The 24860-nt window shown below is 41.7% G+C and overlaps 1 protein-coding gene across 4 annotated transcripts in view; it reads left to right on the forward strand.

Moving 5' to 3' along the window:
• ARMH3 (armadillo like helical domain containing 3) overlaps positions 1–24860 on the forward strand; it is a 175387-nt gene that overhangs the window by 24943 nt on the left and 125584 nt on the right. For all 4 annotated transcript variants that reach the window (XM_087862761.1, XM_045802937.2, XM_045802938.2 and 1 more), the window contains 11 exons: positions 3214–3270; positions 5044–5087; positions 6166–6226; positions 8092–8138; positions 8663–8738; positions 10897–10990; positions 14273–14374; positions 17741–17799; positions 19583–19648; positions 20507–20576; positions 21653–21713. In XM_087862761.1, the coding sequence (XP_087718887.1) occupies positions 3214–3270; positions 5044–5087; positions 6166–6226; positions 8092–8138; positions 8663–8738; positions 10897–10990; positions 14273–14374; positions 17741–17799; positions 19583–19648; positions 20507–20576; positions 21653–21713 (737 nt within the window). The remainder of the gene's footprint in view (positions 1–3213; positions 3271–5043; positions 5088–6165; positions 6227–8091; positions 8139–8662; positions 8739–10896; positions 10991–14272; positions 14375–17740; positions 17800–19582; positions 19649–20506; positions 20577–21652; positions 21714–24860) is intronic.

A 24860-nucleotide genomic window follows, 5' to 3' on the forward strand; every position in this document is an offset into this window, starting at 1 on the left:
AAGTAGTCTCTACACCCAGTGTGGGGCTCAAACTCACAACCCCGAGATCAAGAGTCGCACGTTCCACCGAATGAGCCAGCCAGGCGTCCCCACTTGGTGATTTTTGAGATGGTTCCTGGTCAGGTTGGGAGTGATGGGTAACACAAAAGCTGGAGCCTATTCTTATGAGAATATTGAAGAAGGGAAGGCTGTGAGGAATATTTAAAGAGGGACTGGAATATGTGGAGCAATGTTAATGTGTTATAATTCCCAGGAGCTGATTGCTTTCATTGTCTTGGAGGAACTGACAAATGGTGTGTAGAGCTACTAATAAATATGTAATTTATCACCAATACTTGTTTTACTGGTGATCTGGGGGGGTTGGCATGGTAGCCATTTTGATCTCTGTCGTGTATAATAGCCTCTGAGGCCTTATTACAGCAGCAAGAAAAATAGCTGAGGAAAAATGCCAGAGATCGTTAATGAAAGTTGAGTTATATGTGCTAGGAAAGCATCATCATCAGTAATGAATATTTTCAGAACATTCTGCTGGTTGCAAGCCACTCTGAGGCAATGGCTTGGTTTCTCTAAATGTGAACTGAACCCTGGCTCAGCCCGGTAGGGCTCTCTGAAATGTCAGCCTGAAAAATTGGACATGGCCAAGGAACTAGAGAAAATCATATTTCTGGAGCGAGGTATGCATCTCTAGTCTGTCAGAAGCCTCAGAAGAATTAATATAGTAGGCAAGGGCAAGCTGGCAGGCATAATTTATCTGGGCTTTGCAGCTTTTGATATAAGTCACTCACCAGAAACCATTAAGGAAGCCTAGTGACCATGGAGCAGGAAGGTTTTTGACAGGAACATGAGGAATTCCAGATGAACATAGCAAAACCAAAAGCTGGTGGAAATTTTATGCAAACCAGTATGAGAGGGTGTGTGCTGGGCAGAACAGCAGTCTAGCTCCCACCCCAGTCCATTCCATGGCAGATGAGGAAAGTTGTAATCTTTCTAGTAATGTTCAGAGGACGCCAGAGAGGCTGGGTGCCCACCTAATCAAAGGGAAGGCAAGTAAGGTTGTTGGACTTAAGGAATGGAAGTGATGGAAAGATGTCATGTGGTAAATGTAAATAGTTCTTCTTCATCTCAAATAATGCATTACGTTTTCATTATTTTCTCTAAAGAGATAGAAGAGGCAAAAAAAGGGGGGGGCAATGAAAAAGAATAAGTATGGTTTAGATCAGATAAAGGCAGAGCCCTATTAGAGTGATCCTGTGTAGGCTTATTGAGTTTGTAATTCTGTCTTGTGGTTGAAAAGGAGATTGCCTTCAGTTTAAAAATGTGACTGACCCGCACAACAGGGGTATAGTGTTAAAGAAAACTCAGTGTCTCATAGAATAGAAATTTTTACAGCATTAAGATCCTGGCCTTCTAGGTGGGCCCAGTCTCCTGTAATGAAGTGACTTAGTCCCCAGCTGCTGTCCCGAACATGATGTTTCCCAGAAATTACAAAATTGTTATTGTCCAATTGCAAATTGGTCTCTTTCTTTTCTTTTCTTTCCTTGTTTTCTTTCTTTTTCCTAAAGAGCTTTCTTCAAATGTAATAAAAATGTTAAAGGAGAAAATATATAGGTACCAATCATTGAGTCCTTACTGTCTGCCAGATACTATGCTAAAGATTTTATATGTCTTACTTCATTTAAGTCTCATAGCAACCTTGACAAAGAAAATATCCCCATTTTACAGATGAGGAAGTTGAGCTTAGGTTAATAAGTGTGCCTATCTTGTCACAATCAGTAAGTAGAGGAGCTAGAACTCAAACCCTTGCTTTTAGCCTCCTTACCTTTTCCTCAACTGCTAACACATAGCAATTATTACTACCTAAAACAGTGGATTTTTGGGAAGATGAGTGATAAGAACTTTAAAAAATTACGCCAAGAAACTGGCCTGCTCCTTCTAGTGTTGTTCTTTTCATCATGGCATCTCTAGGTCAGCCTAACTGCTGATTTTCTTTTCTGAGGATGCACTTGGATTGGGTCTTGTCTGACATCTGTACCATCAGCAGGATTTGACTGCTGGTTAAAGGAAGCAGTGTGGAGAGCCTTCCTCTGTCAGATCAAGTGACAAACAAAGTGGGTTTTACCTCCTTGGGTTGTGTTGTAGAAAACCTTGGCTGTTAAGAAAGCAAAGCTGTCTCTTTCTCTATTCCCAGTTGACATTCAAAAGATACCCTCAGAAACTTGGTTAAATAAGGTCCATGTGGGGGGTTTCCAAGTCTCTTAGCAATGAGTTCTCTTGGTTGCTATAAAAACTACCAATATTGTTCCTTGCTTCCCTTGGGTTAGAATTGGTCCCTGATCTAGATGGGGTCTTTCCTCACATCCCATATGTGGGATATTTTCAAGGTGAGTAGGTCATTGGTTCTCATCCCACTGGTAGGAGATGGCCCAACTGCTTAATGAGTTTAAATATATGTCCATTTCCATATGCTGCCCAGCTGAGATTGGGTCTGGAAAAACTCAAGAAATCTTCCAATTCTATAAGTGATGGGACAATCATTAAATCCCAGTGTTCTGGCCAGATTGTAGTTTGGGTAATTACATCCTTTTTTTCAGTTCCCCTGCAGTGTTATTTGGGTATTGGATCCATAAATGGCCTCTCTGGCTGTTAAGCAGCTGCCACTTTCCACCCCCAAGGTGGCTTTGTTTTACGGGTGGGTGAATCAGTCCTTGCATATAGTTTGTGGATGGTTAGGGAGCCTTTGGGAGGGGACTGTAAGTTAGCAACTTATAAATTTGTGCCTTATGGCAAAGAAGCTTTTATGTTCCTCCCAAGACTGCTGTCCCTATGGGCTCAGATTATTGGCAGGATAGGACAAAGTGAGTTTTGTGGATTGTTCGCTTCTTAGAAATAAATAAGATGGAAAGATGGGAGAAGTAGCAGACACAGGCCTGGGCTGATCCAGCCTAGAGGAAAATGTAAGTAGAACAGAACTGGGGTGTGTGTGTGTGTGTGTGTGTGTGTGTGTGTGTGTGTGTGTGTGTGTTTGGTGATTGCCTGTGCACACTGAGAGGTTTACTGGAAATGGCGGAGTTAGCTGGCAGGATGGGTTGGATCTGGGTATTAGGAGCGTCAACACAGAGAGAGGCCTTATAGACGCATTTTTGTTAACACTTTGTTAAATAGCTAATGGGTTCTTAACTAAGTCACACTCACCTTAAGTCTCTTGTTTAACAGTCTGTGAATCCTTATATTGTGAAGCTGTCTATTGTGGATGATGAGGCTACGCTCAATGTGAGTATATGGATCCTTGTGTATTGTTTTAATGACTTGCTTTTGGTGGCCTTACTTTCAGTGGATATTTAGAACAGAGAGCTATTTTGATAATTTCATCTGGCTATAAAGAGGAAATTGGTATTTCATTTTAGAGCATCAGTGTGACTGTCTTACTGTATTTTATCTTCTTGTCATGGAAGGAAGGTTTGAGGGGACATTTGTTGGCTGATCATGACGAAATGATTGGTTATATTTCATGTTATAGTGTGCTGAGGTTGATAATCCTACAGAGTCAGTAAGTTACATTCCCAAGAATAAGAAGGCTTAGATGATATATCAAATCAGCATGATGTACACTTTATTTATTTATTTATTTATTTTAAAGATTTTATTTATTTATTTGACAGAGAGAGACAGCCAGCGAGAGAGGGAACACAGCAGGGGGAGTGGGAGAGGAAGAAGCAGGCTCCCAGTGGAGGAGCCAGATATGGGGCTCGATCCCAGAACCCTGGGATCACGCCCTGAGCCGAAGGCAGACGCTTAACGACTAAGCCACCCAGGCACCCCCAGCATGATGTACACTTTAAATATCTTACAATTTTATATGTTAGTTATACCCCTGTAAAGCTGAAATTAAAAAAAAAAAAAAAAAGCAAAAACAACAAAGTAAGGCTTGGATGACTAACCGATGGGGGATCCCTTCTTGTAGAACTAGCCAGATGGCATTTACAGCCTGACTTGGTGAAGCTAGAACATGGGAGATGATCTGTATACCTGCTACGTATGTCCTTGGAAGTTTGGGAAATAATATTTGATCTCTGAGTAAGGGAGAAAGAAGATGACCAGGTGTCTGGCATCTTGCCCTCTTCATTCTTCTAATTTCCCTTATGAAAAAAAAAAGCATACTTTTTTTTAAAAAGATTTTATTTATTTATTTATTTATTTATTTATTTATTTATTTATTTATTTTTAAAGATTTTATTTATTTATTTGACAGAGATAGAGACAGCCAGCGAGAGAGGGAACACAAGCAGGGGGAGTGGGAGAGGAAGAAGCAGGCTCATAGCGGAGGAGCCTGATGTGGGACTCGATCCCATAACGCCGGGATCACGCCCTGAGACGAAGGCAGACACTCAACTGCTGTGCCACCCAGGCGCCCCTTATTTATTTATTTGACAGAGAAAGAGAGCACAAGCAGGGGGAGCAGCAGGGAGTGGGAGAGAGAGAGGGAGAAGCAGACTCCTGACAAAGCAGGGAGCCAGATGTGGGACTCGATCCTAGAATCCTGGGATCATGATGCGAGCCGAAGGCAGATGCTTAACTGACTGAGCCACCCAAGGACCCAAAAAAAGCATACATGATTCATCCTCGTGGCCTGAATTGATCTTTGTATCATGTTTAGCAGGTTTTACAGGAAAAGTTGATAAGTCACTTTCACATTTATTGGATGCTGCTTCCTGTTACCGTCCTGTTCTCCTGTGGCCTGAAAGAGTGCACCTTCATTTAGTGAGAGACTCATTGTCCCTCTTATTGTGACTGTTTTAGAGACATATGAGAGCTTTTTGTTTGAAGATTCTAATGTAATCTTCTCTTTTGAGACAAAAATGATCCCAGTGAAATTGTCAGTGATCTGGGCTGGTCCATTTCAGCCCCCTCCCTCCACTCTATTAAGTGACATTAAGATAGTTAGATCAGGAAAATCTGGACTGTGGGGCTGTAATCAGTGTTTTCCCTGGCCTGGCATCACCACCAGCCCCTTATTTCATCTGTGCTATCTTTTTTTCTTTCTAGGGAATGGGGCTTGTGATTGCTCAGGCTTTATCTGAGTACAACAGGTAAGTCCACTGTTCTGGAAGGGAACGGTCTCATTTTCATTTGAATTGATTGAGTAGAAAACAGATTTGCTCCAGTGCTTGCGTGAACTTCCCTTACCTATCCTAGAAGACTATTCTTAGGTTTAGCTTCCGGCAGACATACTAGCTCTAGCTCAGCGTGATGGTCGTAGCAGGGGTTGTGTCTAATACCAGGGGAAAAGTAGCCACCATCAGGTTAGTGCCTATCTTTTCTTTAAGCAATTAGGCACATTCTTTTGCAACGTTTAGTATTTTATTGCAGAGCATTTTAGCTAGTTTCCCAGCCACAAGCAGGCTCTTTTGTTTAGCCCCATGTATCCTACAAATATAATTTTCTATGTAAAAAAAGTTAAGCACCACATTTTGTACACTTAAAAATAAATAAGAAGAGAAAACATACTGAATTAGCTCTAGTTTGATGGGTCCTTTTTTTTTCATCAGGAATCAACTGCAACTTCCCAGAGTCCTTGTCTTTTCTGGGCGCTCTCTTCATTGATGCTCGCTTTCCCTCTTGCTTTGGATGAGGAAGGTATCTGGTATTCAGTGAATGGAAACCAGAAGTGTTCCTAATCCTGGCAAGGGCCAAGCAGTGTCTTGCTTGCTCCTCTTCAGACTTTGCTCACACACTATTGGATGTGGAATTTCAAATCTGCCCCATCTCCACAAATAGTTTAACTCACAGATTTCCCTCCTCTTCCTTCAAAAACAAACAAGAGTTTCACTGTTACAGCCTGAAAGTAATTTCACTGTTACACTTTTCAAGTAATAGTCTGTTTGGGAAATAAGTGGATCAGCCATATGTTAGAGTAGTTTCACACGTTTGCAGCTTGCTTTCTGAGTCTCTCCCAAAGTAGCCAGGCATTTTGATACATTCTGCCTGGAGAGCAGATGCATGCCTCTCAGCTTGCAGGGGAAACTGATGTGGCTAGATTGTCATAATGCTTTTGTTTTCTGGAGTCAGTGAATTCTGTGAGTGCTCTGCCCTGATTACCTAGAATGCCAAGGACAAAGACATACTTGATAAGTAATACTAAAGTTGAATTTAGTTATTTTTGTTCAGGCAGTATAAAGACAAGGAAGAGGAACACCAGAGTGGTTTTTTCTCTGCTTTAACAAATATGGTAAGTCTGACTTGTTTTTTTCTGTCCTGCTAGGAATGTAAGAGGTCTGTAGAGGTAGACAAATTTGGACTCAGAAGGTCAAATGTTTAACATGATGGCATGATGAGGGGAGAGTGTCTCAGAGCAGATCTTTTTGGAGATGTATCTCTTTTATTGATTTCCAAACCCAAGTGAGATAGGGAAGGGAGAGCTGTGATTGCTCTGAGACTGATTTTGTCAAATTAATTAAGTTTTTTAAAGGTTAATAAAGCATACATATTGAGTCAGACTTTTGCCTCCTGAAGAGCTGACTGTTTGAGGACTGATCCTGCGGAATATTGAAGAGGAGAGTTTAGATGTGAGCACAACCCCCGAGTGCTCCTTGGCTGTCTCCTGTGGCCTCTTGATTTCTCATAGCTGATCCTGGAGTCAATGGATTGATGCAAAGGATTTGATGCTACTCCTCTAAAGTTTTAATGGACTGAGAGGCCCATAGTTTAGGAAAGTTATTGGTCCATTTGGCAAGACTTCTGAACAAGGTTTCCCAACCTTGACCCTGTATGCATTTTGGCCAGGTAACCTGGGACTAATTTTTAAGAGTTAAATCTAGTAGGTCTTAGAATCTAGACAGCTTCAGAAAGTGTTTTTTCTTGGACATTAGTGTTCAAGTAGTCAGCTGTAGGGCAAGACAGTTTTTTAGTTCATTGCAAAAGCAGCTATCCTTCTACCCTCGAAAAAGGCAATTGTTCTCCCCAATGCCTATGTCTTCCCTTCTTTCTCAGAGCTTACTCTGAGAAAAGGATTTGCAAATAAGCTCTTTAACTCTGAAGCATATATGAGTAAAGTCTCTCAGAGGTCAGAGCAATATGAGTGCTATGTTGGTATTTGGTTAAATGAATTAGATAAAACTACTCTAGGAATCCTTGCCTTTTAGCCAGGAAGAAAAAGTTTTGTACTAAACAAAGGAAGTTCCAGCTGCATAGTTTGGGAACATCAGTAGGCAGATGGAAAGGTATTTTTAGAGGGATGGCCATCTTTCTCAGTGCCTCAGATAATCACACATATTGGAGACAACCTTCTCTGTTTACTTATTTGACTCCCCTGCTTACGACACAAACTAAAGACTTTGTGATCTTGAAAGATGGACAGTGGGTCTCATATAGACTTACGACACAAACTAAAGATTTTGTGATCTTGAAAGATGGACAGTGGGTCTCATATAGACATTTCTGGTCTGAAACTCAAATATGCCTCTGAAGATGGCTGTATGTTGGATGTGAAATCAGTGTGCTTTCTGCAGTACTCTTCATGAGTTAGTTTCTGACTTCAAGTAAGCAACTTTCAGGAAAGATGCCGAGTGATGAGGTCTAGGTTAACATTTATTTGCTGTCAGTGGTTACTAAACTTACACGTTGAAAAGCAGAGCTGGGCAAACGTCCTCCTTGTTCTTTTTTTAAAAGATTTTATTTATTGTCAGAGACAGAGAGGGCGCAAGCACGGGGTGTGGCAGGCAGAGGGAGGGGGAGAAGCAGGCTCCCCGCTGAGTAAGGTGCCCGACCCATCCCATGACATTGGGATCATGACCTGAGCCGAAGGCAGACGCTTAACTGACTGACCCACCCAGGTGTCCCCTGCTTGTTCTTTTTCAAGGCCCTTTAAAGAAAGACAATTTAGTGAAGTTCTCATTATTTCATTTTATTACTTGTGATTCTTTGAGGATCTTAAAAGGGGGCCGGTTTTGGTCTGTATGCCTGGTGGGCCAGAGTTCCACGTTCCCTCAGTCTGCACGCCACTTATTTTTTCACTGATCAAAGGCTTCTTCATAAGCCCAGAGCTCCTCTCGCATTTCCCTGCTGTAAGTCTGCAATGCCTCTCTTCTTCCACAGGTGGGCAGCATGTTCATAGCAGATGCCCATGAGAAAATCTCAGTACAGTAAGTGCCTGACATTCTTGTGCAGTGACTTGAACTTTAGTGTGGGCTCTCTGGCTGGGTATGAGTGTGAAAAGTTACCTCTTGCTAATCTTTTACAGATTCAAACTTTTATGGTGATTTGTCAAATGTTTCTTGGGTTTTAAACAAGAATGGACCCTTAGAAACCACTACTTTGGTCATGTCTGTTGAGCCCTATGAAGCTGATAAATGGTTCCCAGCTGTCTCTGGAATGAAATGAAAGAGGGCTGGGTGTCTGAGCCAGTTAAAGAGTTAACTGGATGGGGGTGGAAAAGTGAGAGGGAAAATAGGGAATGAAGTAGATAAGAACTAGCCCTAAGGAATTAAAGTTAAGGCCCCGACTCTGTGCCTACATACCCTTTATATAAACTGAACGATGGAATAAAGGGAACATTAGAAACACAAAGGGATTGATAATGAGCTGGGGTGAAATTGTATCTTGATGGTCATACTGTTTTAACTCTTCCACTCAAGAGCCTCTCCAATTTGTTCTCTTTTTTCTTTAGAACCAATGAGGCCATCCTTCTGGCACTTTATGAAGCTGTTCATTTAAATCGTAACTTCATCACAGTGTTAGCTCAGGTTGGTTGTATTAAAAACTCCAGTCCTTCTTCTCCCTGAATTTCATACAGACTCATTCCATTGAAAAGCCTGTCCGGCTGTGCCTATGTAAGCCTCTCTTTGCGCTGGCAAGTGGTAGTAATAGTGGCGCGTCACTTGTCTTTGCATCAGGCCGCCTCCAGTACATATGTCCCCATCTGGTGCTCAGGTGGGTCTGATAGCATGCAAAGTATGGCTTTGACCAGTTTACTAATTCTTTTGACCGGTTTCCTGATTCTCTTAACCCAGATGAGTGGAGATTACTTCATTTTGAGTGGAGATTACTTCATTTTGCACACTGGCAATCCCTTGGTATTATCTGCCCGTATGGATTTTTATGTCAGGCTTTCTGCTTTCTAAACCACTGTGGAATTACAACTAAAGATAAAATAGGCCGAGTCACTTGTCTTATTATTTCACTCATTTCCAGAGAAGAAAAGTAAAAAATATCTTGTCTAGTATAAGGCTGGCTGTTAACAACGGCACCAAAAAATGGTCTACCAACATTGAAGGCAGGAAGTCCTAGAATACTGAGTGCTGGGTCACTTGCCCAGCTTAGGATATCCTCAGTAGTTGGTAGAGAAGGGGACTAGCACAGGCTGAGAACGCAAGTGCTGTCCATGAAAGCCATCTTTAAAAATTGATAAAGTGTTTTTATCTAAAAGAGCGTTTAAAATATGTATGTAGGTTTCTTTTAAAAGAACATTTGCTTATGCTTTTTTCTCAAAGGGCAGATGTTTATGGAATCACTGAGTTTTAACAAAAACGAGGTCATGCTTAAAAAGTAGTGTGCTGGTTTAGGGTCTGCCTAGGAGGATACTTATTTATCAAGACTGATAACAGGGGATGCCTGGGTGGCTTAGTCGTTGAGCGTCTACTTTCAGCTCAGGTCATGATCCCAGCGTTCTGGGATCGAGCCCCTCATCAAGCCCTGAATCAGGCTCCCTGCTCGGCGGGAAGCCTGCTTCTCCCTTTCCCACTCCCGCTGCTTGTGTTCCCTCTTATGTTTGTCTGCTCTCTGGATTCTGTAGCTGATTTTAAAGGAGGGGGAGGGAGGTAAAAGTCTGGAAAAGCTGTTGGGGAGGAGAAGGGAGTGGCTACCACTCCGCTAAGTTCTTTTTTTTTTTTCAAAGATTTTATTTGTCAGAGAGAGAGAGAGAGATCAGGAGCACAAGCAGGGGGAGTGGCAGAGGGAGAGGGAGAAGCAGGCTACCCACTGAGCAAGGAGTCTGATGTGGAACTCAATCCCAGGAGCCTGGGATCATGACCTCAGCCGAAGGCAGACACTTAACCGACTGAGCCACCCAGGCATCCCCACTCAGCTTAATTCTTTTTTTTTTTAAGATTTTTATTTATTTATGTGACAGAGAGAGAGACAGCCAGCGAGAGAGGGAACACAGCAGGGGGAGTGGGAGAGGAAGAAGCAGGCTCCCAGCGGAGGAGCCCGATGTGGGACTCGATCCCGGAATGCTGGGATCACGCCCTGAGCCGAAGGCAGACGCTTTAACGACTGTGCCACCCAGGCGCCCCCCCACTCAGCTTAATTCTTAAGAGCTGATGTGACAGAGATGGCTAAGGAGGGTCAGGAACAGAGCAGTCGTATGTTTTGGTCCCAGTGGATGTCTCCACCATGTCTCTGCTTCCACCCTGCATGTCTTATTGGTTGTGGAACAGGGAGGCTACTGTATGCATAGTTCTTTTTTATAGCACTTCTTATCCACTTGCCTTGCCTATACTTACTAGTCAGCTATGTGGGAATCAGAACAGTCTATAGATGTGTTTTAGGTTGATCTCATGAGAGTAGTCCTTGCCCAGGTTCAGATAGGACTGCAGATGCCCTTTTTTTGGTGGAATAATCTCATGTATTTGTTTACCCCAGTTTTTTATGTGCGTGGTTCTGCAGAAAAACTTATGTAATGGAAACTTAGTTGCTTAAAGAAAACTAGCCCACAGAGTTTCTTATTAGAGTTTAGTAAGCATCAACAGGAATCAAGTTCTCAAGGGAACTCAGTGTAGAAGCAGTCCCTCCTCAGTGAGCGTTCCATCTAATTATGAGGCCAGGAATACCAGAAAGGATATTATGGAGAGGATACTCAGAACTGGGTTATGTCTTTTCTTGCCTGCTTCTGTTCTCTTTCAGAGTCATCCAGAAATGGGCTTGGTGACAACCCCTGTCAGTCCTGCTCCTACAACCCCAGCCACACCACTTGGGACCACACCACCCTCCTCTGATGGTAAGCCCATCACCTCTTGTTTTCTTGATTAATATGATCTTGAATCTTTCAGGGTAAGCATAGCTGTGTTGAACAAAGAACACAGTTGTTAATTCTTTCAGCTAAGAAATTGTTCTGAGGTGCTGTCCTTCAGGACTTCTAAAGCCCCAAAGGAAGCTTTGGAAAAGAAAGTCAAGTGTTTTTCTTTGTGTAAGAAGCTACATAACTCTAACTTGTCCTCAGGGAATGGTTGTAGAATTATAGGGTGCTGGATCTGAGAGGGACTTCTGAGGTCAGTAATGCCAATCCGGCCAAACTCTCAGGGTGCTTGTGAGGCCCTGATGAGATATTCTATGAATATCGCTCTGAAATAAATATAAGATAGTAATATTATCTCATGTTACCATTGGCCAAATGAGGAAATTGAGGCCAGAGAAATAAGTGGTTCACCTCGTGGTAGTGAGAGTTGAGACTAAGAACTAGGACATGGATCAGGGTGAGGACCATGTCCTTTTTGTTCACTACTGTCCATCCAGGTGGTATCTGGCATGGTCACTGCTTAATAAATATTTGTTGAGTACATGGATGTGAAAGTAAACCTGGGATTTTACTCACTGGTATGTATCTGCTAGCACTTCCAGTGGGAAAACAATAAGCTCTGAGTGTGTTATAATTGAGAATTTGGTGGGTTTTTAAGACTTCTCCCCCTACAACACGCCCACCCACCCACACAGAATTTCTACTTTATGAATTTTATGGCTGGGACTTAAGAAAAAGGTAACAGGAAAGAAATTATGAATTTTCCCCAATGAAGTTTGTCATCTAAGTGTATTTGATAGAGTATATTAACCTAAAAATAATCCTTGTTAATACATGATGTTTTGCCTAAAATATTGACTGAATTTTGGGTGAAGAAATAGAGGAAATCTAACTTTAGTCCTTTCTCTGTGCCTCTCTACGGTCTGTGAAATGACCTTCTTTGGTCTGCTTTTTCTCCTTGAAATTTTCGTAGAGCACCTGTGGCGGTAGCCATTGATGGTAGTGAGGCGGTGTTGGTACAGAAGCGTGTCTGGGAGGTGCCATTGAGTTCAGGTCTATGGTAGCAAATTGGATCTGTTTAGAACTGAAAGCCAAATTCCCAAAATCTTAATGAGAAGGAGCAAGTAGTAAGGACTGCCTACTTGTCTCTGCTTTTTCAGGTCACTGAAAAATCCAATAGAAATTCTGTTCTTTCTCTTTAAGGATGAAGCCTGCTTGGTTACCATGGTTATCAAAAGCCATATATATATATATTTATATATCCGAGCCCCATGTGATGTTGGGGTTTGGATGCTTCAGAGAACTGCCTTTCAAACTGTTCATTGTGAACACTTCCACCCACACACTTGATTATGCAATGGCAGGATTTGTGCTTACTTACCTACAAACAGTGAGCTTTTCTAGTGGGAAAATGGAGTCAGCCCACTTTCAAATGACTGTCTCCCTTGACAAAGGCTGCTGGGAAGAATTATGAAGCCAAAGATCAAGGAATATCTCTTCTTTAGGAAGGAGATTTTAATTTGTGAAGGATTTTATTCTATTCCTTCTGTTTTGTTCTTTTTCCTCTCTCCTGATTCATTTCTTTTCTGTAGGGATCCTAAGCATTATAACCTTGTTTTCAGGTTTTGGTTTTTAATTATGTGTAGTGGTGCTCAGTGGCCCAGTTATTTTTAAAGGTATGTCATTGGAGCCATTATTTTTAAAAGCCAGCAGTTTAGATGTAACATTTGTTCTCAGCTCAGACTTGACATTTGACAACTCAGCCTTGGCATGAGAGGACTTTCTGGTAAACTAAAAATACATATACTTCTATATTTCTACATATTATGTAAGACAGTTTTCCAGTTACTGCTGTGTGTAAGTGGGGAAAAAGTTCCACTTACCAGTTAGATACCTGTTTGTATCGGACAGAGGAAGAATTATGGGCTTGAGCTTCAAAACAGGCTGGAGTTTGAATTGATAGTCTCAGGCCATTAACCCATAGTATGAATTAAGACCTTTTAGTACTTCAACATAAAAATATATTTGTGTTTTATTAGTTTTGGGGGACTGAAATGTGGGAACACAGCCAAGGATTGGGCATGCTAATTTCTTCTCATAAGGCTTTTTGTTGTGCTTATTGTGTGTTATGGAACCATTATATGCAAACGTTTCCCATTGTTAATAAATGTTCTCAGCATACATTGTAATAACTCCAGAGGGATCCATTATGGTTATGAATACATATTATGAATAATATCCCAAATTCAACTGAGTCTTCTATAGGTGAAAATAACAGCAGAAAGCCATAGATTCTCTAGCTTGTCTGAGCCAACATGAGTCTCCTTTGCTTTTATATTATGTCTTAGTGTAAAAACAGCTAATAGGATGTGTAAATCTAATTTAAAGTCTTCGAAGCTTGAAAAATCTACGTTAAGACTGTTCTGGGGGCTCCTGGCTGGCTGTTGGTAGAGCATGCGACTCTTGATCTCAGGGTCTTGAGCTCAAGCCCCGTGTTGGGTGTAGAGGAAAAAAAAAAAAAGGCCTTTGTGTGGGTCCCAGCCCTGGTTTGGTCCCTCATTGTTCATTAGGAGTGTGGCTCAGAGAGTGGGGACAAGGGGTAGTTTCTCTTGGAAATAGCAAGCAGCTGGGTAAATAAAACTCAGTTTCCAGGCTGTCCCAATCAGTAATGTCCACCTGTTTTCAGTCTGGTATTCTTTTGCAGGTTCCCTTTCAGGGGGAAAAAGGGGTTAAAGAGTAGAATTTGAATATAGTTCTGCCTTAACTTTTTTCCATTCCATCTTGGGTATTTCCAGCCTAAAGGCTTTTTCTCAAAACTGAGCAAGATTTCTCCTTATTAGGAATGAATTGTCATTTATTTTAAGCAGGAGACTCATCAAAGCAAGGCTCATTTATATTCAATACAGATCTTTCCCTTAGGTACAAATCGAGTGCCTTCATAAGGGCCCTGAACACTTTTGGGTTACTTGAGGCTAGAAGTGGAATCAAAAGACCCTTCTTAGGATGTTGGGAGAAAAGCACTGTTCCTGGAGACTGGCCCTTCTAGATTATGAGAAGGGTATTGGCCTTAATCTTGATAGTAAGAAGGGCTCTAGAAGTCTAGGAACAGTAGCTAAGGGTTTTATGATAAGCACTTGGTCCTCCTTCTTTTGTGGAAAAAGTTTATTTAGTGATTTCCTTGCCTGCTGGCAAATTGGCTATGTAGGTAGAAGTGTTAGATGGAATATGTTGTAGGCTAAGTGCATTTCATCTGTTCTATTCCAGTTATAAGTTCTGTGGAACTCCCACTGGATGCAGATGTACAGACCAGTAATCTACTGATAACCTTCTTGAAGTATAGCTCGATCGTCATGCAGGACACCAAAGGTAAGGCATGCTACGTTGGGGGCTCAGGAAGCAGGGGGTGTGGCAGGCAGCTACTTAGCTGAATCAAGGAGCAACATTAATACTTTGAAGCTTTGACAGGATGAAACGCTGGGGCCTCCTGTACAGGGTGATGGTCCTGATTACTGGAAAACAGTGATTTCTCACTGCCAGATGGCAATTAGGTGGTGTTGGAAAACCTGGAGCTGGAGGGGGAGTACTTCAAAAATAGAACAGGAAAAAAAATTGGTCTCTACAAAAACTAGCAAGTCGTTTTAGCAGATTTTGGTAAGTAGATGCAAACTCTTTTGTGTGGGAAGTGGGGGGATTAGCACACTTCAGGGAATTCCCTTTTGAGGACAAGAACTGGAAGCATCAGCTTGTGGTGAGAATTCGTGGACTGTTGTACCAAGTACAGTAGGAAGAGGTGAGATTAAGAGGGACAGTGTTCCTTAACACTTAAAATAGAAGTGTCAGTACCCATCCAAAGATGCAGAGTGGAAGTGGGAGAGGACTGGCTGTTGGAAAAGTTTGAGTTTATTATCTCTGGTTTCCTGCTCTTCATCTGTTTATGATCCTCCTGTGATCTTTTAATTGATGGTAGGGGAGGGGAATACTTAGGCTAGGTGTGAGAAGGGATTGGGAAGAAACCCAGCCAGTTCTGTCCAGTATATAATTCAGTCCATTGGGAGCTACAGGGATGGTGAACCTCTGAGACTTGGCAAGTGAGATCTGACAGGTGAGGATGGCAAGACTCTTGTGTATCTGTGTTTCCTGAGGCCATTGCTTCTCCTTTATGGAGGGGGGTAACCTCTGTCTTTCTCTAGAAATGTCACAGCAACCACAGAAGAGAGAGACTGCATAGATGTGACCCTGCAAGTGAACTTGTAACTTTGCTTGATATAACACAGTGAATTGAGGCCCTTGGAATTTACTTTTAGCTTTAATGATCATACAAAGCTGTTTGTCCTGGTCACTTTGTCATACATAAAATGGAAGGCAGAATTGAGGGGAGATTAATTGTAGTATGGGCGGTCTCAGGTTGTGTCTCTAAACTCAGGCTCGGTTAGGTCTTTGCCAACAGGCAGCCTAAATATGGCAACGGGCAAGGTTAGGTACTATGAAGAATTAATTTCAAAAGTGGCTTCTGTGAGACTGAGGGAGTGGGGAGGGGGAAAAAATGGCTCCTGGGTGGCTACGTTGGCCCAGCTCTCTTGCGAATAAGCCCCTGACCTTCTGCATGCCCTAACAGGATTTCATTATGATTTTAGGAGTAATAGAAGCAAAGTTTCTTGGCTCTGCTCTGTTCTAATACCCCAGATATTAGCTCTTTCTTTTTAATTATATATTATTGTTTGATACCTATAAAAAGATACTTCTAATATGTATGAATATTAAGTTATAAAGTTTTTAGTAAGTATAATAAATAGAATAAATTATAAGGTATAATAATAAAGTGAAAATGTGAACCTGCCTCTCAACTGAAGAAATATTGATGATGTTGAAGCTACCTGTGTGTCCCCTACCCTGTTGTTCCTCTCTTCTCTAGTCTGCAGAATTTTGTTTATCATTCCCTTGATTCAGCTCTGCTTTCAAAGCCTTTTTTTCCTGAGGTTCTTCTGACTCGGGTATTGTCACCTTGGAGGAATATCTGCTCAACCTTTAAATTAGACATTAGGCAAAAATATTAAAATATATGTATACCTATGCATAAATTTTAAAGTTGATTCACCAAAATCTTAACAGGACATCTGGATGGGATGATTAAACTTGGTTTTTATTGTCCTTTTTTTGTGCTTCTCTGATTTAGAAAAGTTTATAATGAAATATGTCTTATTTTTGTATTCAGAAACACTTTTTTTTTAAGTGGAGAGATAGCTGCGGGCTTTTTTACAGGAGTTGCTCTTCAGCTTTTGGGGAAAGGGAGGATAGTGCCAGAGAAACTCTGTGGCCAGAGATAAGTAGAAGAGTCTCGTGAATCTAGTTTTGCATAGGCAGGGCATTTCTTTGCTGGCTGCCTAGGAGCGCTGATGTAAGCCCTGAGGAATGTCAAGGAAGTATTATCATCATTACTCTATATGCAGTGTCTGTCTATGAGGAGAGGTGAATGTATTTCTGGCCTACAACCCCCATTATGCCTTTTAATTGTCAGGTTTTAGTTGATTTTATCTTTGAGGAAGTAGCAGGTTAATGTCAGGGTGAGTTCTATCAGCTCCTTTCTATAGCACTGTAATCTGTTAATAGATCTTCTCTTAGAATGGACTTCAGTCTGGGTCCTGTCAAAGCTAATTTGAAGCATCATAACCATTTGTCCATTTTGGATATGCTGGTATGACCCTCTTCTTGCCTCCATTTCACCTCTCACCCGCAAAGATCCTGGGAAGTAAATAAACTCTGTTGGTTCTGGTAATTGGCAGTGATGGAGTAGCTCTTTCTTGGTCATTTGTGTGGGCTTAAAGCCCTGCTACTGAGATTACCTTCTTCTTCTTCTTTTTTTTTTTTTTAAAGATTTTATTTATTTATTTGACAGAGACAGCCAGCCAGCGAGAGAGGGAACACAAGCAGGGGGAGTGGGAGAGGAAGAAGTAGGCTCCCATTAGAGGAGCCTGATGTGGGGCTCGATCCCAGATCGCCGGGATCACGCCCTGAGCCGAAGGCAACGCTTAACGACTGTGCCCCCCAGGCGCCCCCCCTATACCTTCTTCTTTTTTAATAACTAGAATGCGAGTTCTGGTAGACCAGGGACCTTTGTTTAGTTCAGTGCTATATCTATAATGCCTAGCATAGTGCCTGCCATGTAGCAGGTATTAAGTAAATATTTGTGGAGTGAATAACTTTGGCGGGAAGAAAAGAAATGATGAAGCGTTCACAGCTTTCTCATTCATAAGTAGTATGCACAGTACAAGGAAAGGCAGGGGCTGGACCCTGGTTTTCAGTTTGTTTCTGATTCCACTGCCAGTTTGCTATGAACAGTTATAAAACCTTTCTAGGTTTTGTGGGACATGGCTATAGATGGTGGTGCTTATAGCTGATAGATGGGAAAGGATGGGGAAGGGAGTAGACCTGACTATTCAGAAGCAAATGGTTGATGTGGAAGCAAAGGGCATGGCCCTGATTTGGGCCATGACAGTGGGAACCATAATAATTAAATTCTCAGGAAGGTGGTTAGCTCTCCATTTTTCTAAAAAATCTTCTGGGGGATTCTTTTGCCTAGTAGACTAGCAAGAATTGCTCTTGATTTTTCATTCAGGAATTTTGAAGGGAGGGGGAAAGTAGAAATGATCTTTGTGATGATACACATCTTTATTCTCTATAGAAATATGGTTTGGATGATATGGAGAGAAGGGTTTGTTTATTTTTTCTTTACAGATGAGCACCGGCTTCACAGTGGCAAACTCTGTCTGATTATACTTACGTGTATTGCAGAGGTAGGTGTCACTAGTCTTCTGATATTAGCTAACCTCTTACAGAGTGCTATCTTTTTTCTGCCCTTCTCCTGTTCCTGACTTTTAGGATCCTAAAGTCTGGGAAAGAAAATCTTTCCTTTTTGTATTGTCTGTCTCCTCCCACTAGAATGTAAGCTCTGATAGCAAGTATTTTTTCCTTCACCAGTGTATTCTCAGTGTCTAGCACATAGTAGAGCCTTAATTAGTATTTACTGGATGAATTAATAATGAATTGTGTTATGATTACTGCTATAATTTTGAACCGGAAGACGAGAGCTCTTTTAAATACAAGATTTAAGCCTCTGTAGAAGAAATAATCCTGCCCTTTGAAGCTGCTCATGTTGGGTCTTTTGCATTTAGCAAAATGAAAAAAGGAGCTCAAGTTTCCTGTGGGGGGTGTGGTGGATAGAAAAGTGAAAGAGGGGAATTGAAAACAGTAAAGTTGGGCTGATTGCAGTTTGGTGAAGAGTAAGAGACCGAGAATAAACTTAAGAGGTGCTTTATCAGGAGGCTCTTTTGGTTGGATTAATTAAGGTTGAACTCACCCTGAATCTTGGTGGCAACACAGGTGTAAAATGAAAACCACAAGGCCCAAATGGCGTCACTTAGGCAGATCCCTAGTTATGGGCTAACTTAAGTCAATTTAGAGCTAAATTTTCGCTTTAGCTTCCACCTTTACTATCCCTTATTTTGATCTTTTCTCTCTCAAGAAAAATAGTAAAGGTGGTCTACATGGAATAAAGATCTCGCTCATTCTTTCCCTTTTTATGTTCTCTGTGAAAAGATGACCTACTTTTCACCACGTTATGGGTAGCTGGTTATAGAAGAGCTGCTTCTTAGCAGTGGGCCTGGTGTAATTGCTTTTCAAAAATCTTTCTAAGAAAATCTTTAAAGGAGTTGTTTTTCACAAATTGTAACAGTTCCTAGTAATTGGGAGTCTGTAGGCATGTCAGATCTTCAGAAAAGGTGTTGGTAAAGGGCCAACGGATGTTCATTACCGATCCATGGGTGAGAGATTTTTGATTTTCCATCAGTCTTCGGCAAAGCCAGAGGTAGACGGGGTCTTGCCTACTGCCACGCTGCCTGTGTAGCAGTTTTCTCCTGCTGTGCCAAGCCAATTCCCAGCAGAGTGCAGACCTTTCTTCTTAATCGTGGATCCTCATGTGGAGTCTGCACATGTATCCTGCAGCCCTGATGAAAGCCTTCAAGCTGTCACAAACAGAGCAGGCTCCTTGGGCAGATGGGAAGGAAGAGAGAATAGGAAAACAGATTCCTCTCAGCATTTGCCTCAAGTTCTGTGCCTTAATTTTTTTATTGTTTGTAATTTGCTGAGAGATTTTTGACCAGTTAGAGACAACACTGGGAAATTATACCCAATTAAAATCTCATGGCTTAAGTAGGGTTCAACATTAAGACTCTAGGCTCATCTCATTAGTTCTCTTTGGGTCCTTGAAAGTAGTTCTTTTTTTTTTTTTTTAAAGATTTTTTAGAGAGAGAGTGAGAGATAGCAAGCACCAGCGGGGTGAGGGGCAGAGGGAGAAGCAGAGTCCCTGCTGAGCAGGGAGCCGGATGTGGGGCTTGATCCTGGGACTCTAGGATCATGACCTGACAGAAGGCAGACGCTTAACCAACTGAGCCACCCAGGCGTCCCTTGAAAGTAGTTCTTGAAGTCCAAGGATTTGTAGCAAGTGTGATAGATTATAAACTGAGTTTCCTAAGTATAGCTCTCATTCCTTACTTTTTCTCCATATTTCTATTTTTTTAGGATCAGTATGCAAATGCATTTTTGCATGACGACAATATGAATTTTCGAGTAAACTTACACAGAATGGTAGGTGTGACTTTTGTTTCTTGTTTTTTCGTAGAGGAAATTTTTGGTATGTTGGCAGGATTGGGGAGGATGAGATTGATCCTACTTAGAACAAATGTGGGTGGAATGTTGTACTAAAGGGCTTTTGCTTAACTGCTGTTCAACAGGCCCATGCCTGTTGTTGGGATTTTTTTTTTGCGTGTCATAGAGCTCTTTCTTACTCAAGAGAGGATGGAAAGATCCACAACCATGTCCCCATGGCAGTAATATTAGAATGTACCAGTAATGTAGATTTCAACAAGGAAATGGGCCTAAGCCTTTTGTTTTCAAAATGTAGTATGATCTTTGATTAGTTAAGACCAGATGCTGTTTTATTTATCTGAGAGGCAGGGGTAAATAGAATATGAAGGTATCAGGGAATTACTTCATACTTGGAGGTATATTCAGAAATATCACGTTGAGGTTTGTATTTGAAACTTAACTTTTGTTTTTTGCAACTGCTGTTGCTGCCTCTACACAGTTACCTTCTTCTCTTTTTCTTTATTATCAAAGAAAAATACCCATATACCTCTTTTGTTGTTAGTAATGTCACTTGGTTAGATAAAATCAGAGTGAAAACAACAGCTTTCCCATTGTAGTATGCTCCAGTGCCCTTTGGGGCTGTTGTCTTGCTGTGAATTGTGTTTTTGTCACAGGCCTGCATTGGTAACTGAGAAGTATTTACAAGTCCTCCCTGCCCCACCCCACCCCCATCACTAGAAAAAGAAAGAAAAGGTAGCATCTCTGTAGTAGTGCTTTTATTTGCATGAAAAACGTGGTGATGAGCCATTGGATGTCAGTTCAGGTGTCTACTAAATTTCATTTCTTCTTTGTGTGAAGCCTATGAGACACAGGAAGAAGGCAGCGGACAAGAACCTTCCCTGCCGTCCCTTAGTATGTGCAGTACTGGGTGAGTCTCATTAGAATTGGCATTTTTCTGAGCCAGTGACAGATTTTTGTGATTGAGGGGAGGGATAGGTCCTGGTTGCTGTGCTTCTCTCTCAGAGAATGTACTAGTTATGTTTCTTCTCTGGTCTAAGAAACCATGTTTATTGTTCAGTTTGGGAAAGCAACTCCAATGAATAGAATGCTCAATTAAAGGGTTCTCTTGTTTAAAGAAAAAGATCTTTCCAGGGAGACAAATGGCTAAGTCTAAGCCTGATACTTGAGTTAAATTTGTAAAATATCTTATTCCTGATCAAAATTTCAAATTCTTCATTTTGTTCTTGGTCCAAATTGATGTGTCAGCTGGCCAGGAGGCTTGAAGTTCACGGATCAGACATGCAAAACTTCCTCTGAGTAAATTAAGTTGAGATGAGGCTGACAGAGCTGACAGTAGGGGGTTGTATCTTATGCGATTTTGTCTGCCCAGAATTCTGAATTTTCCTCAGGGGAATGATCTGAACTCTTAATCCCATTTCACTTGGATATTCAGCCCTGGTTCCTAAAGCTACTTGATTTTAGAAACAGTAATTAAGACTGTATAATAAGCCTCTATTGACCCAAAGCCCCACAGACCATTCAGTCAATATCTGTCAAACTGAGCGTGATCATGAGGTGAGATAGACTGACATAACTTCAGAGCTTAACAGGGAGTGTTACATGGATGTGATCCATAATTTCTTCTCTGCCTCATCACTCGGTGCTCAGAATATGATTTCCCTCTGGCATTTTGCATTAGTGCCATGGTACAAATTATCTGTGCAATGAAATCTCTTGTGTACCCGAATTTATTGGTAGGTCAAGGTATCCTTCTGGAAGTAGGAGAATGAGCTAATTTTCTTGTTACTTTACAAGTGGCAGGTGGTGAAATGTGTTGCAACAAGTACCTTATATAAAATAAATTTCAGTGCACGTGAATAAAGATGTGGTTAGTGGTTGCATTCAGCATGAGTGCAAGGTATACTGAGGTTTTTTCCAACTCAAAGGCATGAAATGCATTGCATTTCATTCTGATTGATTTAATTGTTCTCCTTTTCCCCTCAGACCTGATGGTAGAGTTTATTGTAACACACATGATGAAGGAGTTTCCTATGGATCTGTATGTGTAAGTACTATGGTTCACTTAATGTGTGCAAATCTGTTTTATAGAATTGAGTGATAGGAAATTTATAGTCACTGAATTCTGTGTATACTTCAGGAAAACCTCATTTGTGTATGGAGAAGTGTCAGGGAGCATTTTATGGCTCGGTTTTATACATCTTTCCAGAAGGTGGGAAAATGTACAAACCACAGTTGGGATTCTGCATGTATCTTCATGATCACTTTAGGCACACTACATGAAGAACAGGGCTGATGGGCTGAAGTGATCATGGGTGGCTGTTGTAATCCAAAGATATGGAATACCAGCAAGCCCCTTGGTCATCCCTGAGCTTTGGCATCCAAGTAGTCAGCAGTAGTTAGAAGGTAGAGAAAGTCCTGGGGCACCTGGGTGGCTCAGTCGTTGAGCGTCTGCCTTCGGCTCAGGGCGTGATCCCAGTGTTCTGGGATCGAGCCCCGCATCAGGCTCCTCCACTGAGAGTCTGCTTCTTCCTCTCCCACTCCCCCTGCTTGTGTTCCCTCTCTCGCTGGCTGTCTCTCTCTGTCAAATGAATAAATAGAATCTTTAAAAAGAAAGGAAAAAAAAAAGGTAGAGAAAGTCCAGAGAAATAGAGCTTCTGGTCTGTTGTTAGCCTACATTGTGTAGCAGTCTAGTCAGAACTATTCTAGCTAGGGGCGCCTGGGTGGTTCAGTTGTTAAGCATCTGCCTTCGGCTCTGGTCATGGTCCCGGGGTCCCGGGATCGAGCTCCGCATCGGGCTCCCTGCTCGCCGGGAAGCCTGCTTCTCCCTCTCCCACTCCCCCTGCTTGTGTTCCCTCTCTCGCTGGCTGTCTCTCTCTCTGTCAAATAAATAAAATCTAGGAAAAAAAAAAAAAGAGAACTATTCTAGGTAGGCAAATTATATATATAGTGGCCTGACTGGGAGATTCCTGCCTTCTGAGGAGGTTAGATTGTTTATCGCAATTCTTTACAACCAACACAACTACACGCAACTGAAAATCATCATAGTTTAATAAAGTTTAAGCCTTCAGGCTTTCTCTCTCCTTTATAGTTTCTGCATTCTTCTTATCTTTAATGCCCAGGAACAGCTGTGCCACATTAGTGTAATCCCAAATATATATGTATTATCTTTTTTCCTTAAAAAGCATCTGAATTGAGTCTGACAACGGGATTGCTACTTCCATTTTTTTCAGCAAAAGAGCAGTTTGGTGAACAGCAATGTCAGTGTGCCTCATTCCAGAGACAGGCCTGGGATCTAGGGAGCTATGAAAGATTTTACTCCGAATAGAGTAGACCTTAGCTTTTTAGACTGCTTGTAGATCATGTCATATAGTCTTGATTTCCTAGGTATGAAATAATGATACAAATTTTACTTTTAGGTAAGTAGGTTGCAGTTTGCATTTTTCTTTTCTTCTTTTTTTTTTTTTTTTACTTTTAAGATTTTATTAAAGAGTGAGTGAGCATGAGCGGTGGGGAAGGTCAGAGGGAGAGGGACAAGCAGACTCCCTGCTGAGCAGGGAGCCCTATGTGGGCTCCATCCCAGGACTCCAGGCTCCTGACCTGAGCCTGAGCCGAAGGCAGATGCTTAATGACTGAGCAACCCAGGTGCCCTGCAGTTTGCACTTTTCTGTTTGCATTTTCTTCTGGTGTTTAGATTTAAGCCTGATTCTTTATTTTAATTCAAACACCATGAAAGCTGCTTTTTTAATAACACTGATTAGATAAGTTTTTGTTTTAGGTGTATCTCTGAACCTCAGCACCTTAGGGATCAGATTTGTTTTACTACAGACTTTATTTTTATTTGTGGCTTGGTTATCTTATGTTCTAGTTTTAGGATATGCTATTTACCTTGTAGTATCGTATTATAGTCTCAGTTTTCTCATTTTCCATGTAAGGAATGACTCTAGAGGTTATCCATTGCCATGTACAAATGACCCCAAACTGAGTGGTTTAAAACAGATACTTGTTATCTCACAGTATCTATGGTTGAGGAATCCAGAAGCAGTGTAGCTTGGTAATTTTGGCATAGGGTTTCTCACAAGGCTGCAGTCAAAGTATTAGCTGGGGGGGTCCCGGGGGGGGTGGCTCAGTTGGTGGAGTGTCCAACTTATTTTCTGCTCAGGTCATGATCTCATGGGTTGTGAGATCGAGCCCCATGTTGGGCTCTGTGCTTAGTGCAGAGTCTGTTTGGGTTTCTTTCCCTCTTCCTCTCCCTCCCCCTTGTGCGTGGTCTTTCTCTTTCAAATAAATAAATAAATCTTAAAAAAAAAAGTGTTAGCTGGGCCTGTAGGCATCTGAGGCTCTACTGGGGCTGTAGAATTTGCTTCCAAGCTCACTCCCATGGTTGTTGGCAAACCTCAGTTCCATGCCATGTGGACTTCTTCATAGGGCTGCTCACCACAGCTGGCCTCCTCCAACGCAAGTAATCCAAGGGAGAAAGAAGAAAGTGAGAGTCCAGGATGGAAGCCATAGTGTCTTTTATAACATAATCTCAAATGACATACCATTTCTATTGGTCATATAGACCAACCCTTATGTAAGGATGTAAATGCCAGGAGGTGGGGACCACTGGGGGCTATTTTGCAGGCTGGCTACCTCAGTGGCACACCAAGTAAGTTGCATCACCACAATTCAGACTCAAGTCTCTCTCACCCAGAGGCTGTACTCTTAACTACTGCTGTGATAAGTGACAAAAAGATTTGCACAGGGTGAGTAATGCTGACTGGGGCATCAGAGAAGATAACAGAGAAGGTTGCATTTGACCTGAGTCATGAAGAAACAGTGGGAGTTTTCTATGTGGAAGAGTGGGGGAGGGACACACCAAGCAGGTGACTGGCATGTTCAAAGGCTTGGAGGCTTGAAAGTGTGGCATGTTCGGAAAGTAGAAAGTAATTCAGGATGATTAGAATGTAGGGCGCATGGAGGAAGCATAGGAGAGTAGAAAAACGGTTGCCTGAGGTTAAGTGGCTGAGGAGGAACAATTGAAGGTGGGATGACATGGTAAGATTGTGTATTCAGCATGTAGAGTTACAGGGATGCGGCTGTCTAACAAGACTCTCACATCACAGCCAGCGAACCTGGTCTACATAAATATTTTAACTCCCTCCTCCCCCCAGTTTCTACCTTTTTTGGTATTGCCTTGCTTTCTCAGTTG

This window comes from Ursus americanus, chromosome 6 (genome assembly GCF_024610735.1).
Source record: "Ursus americanus isolate L20-20 chromosome 6, mUrsAme1.1.p, whole genome shotgun sequence".
Lineage (NCBI taxonomy): Eukaryota > Metazoa > Chordata > Mammalia > Carnivora > Ursidae > Ursus > Ursus americanus.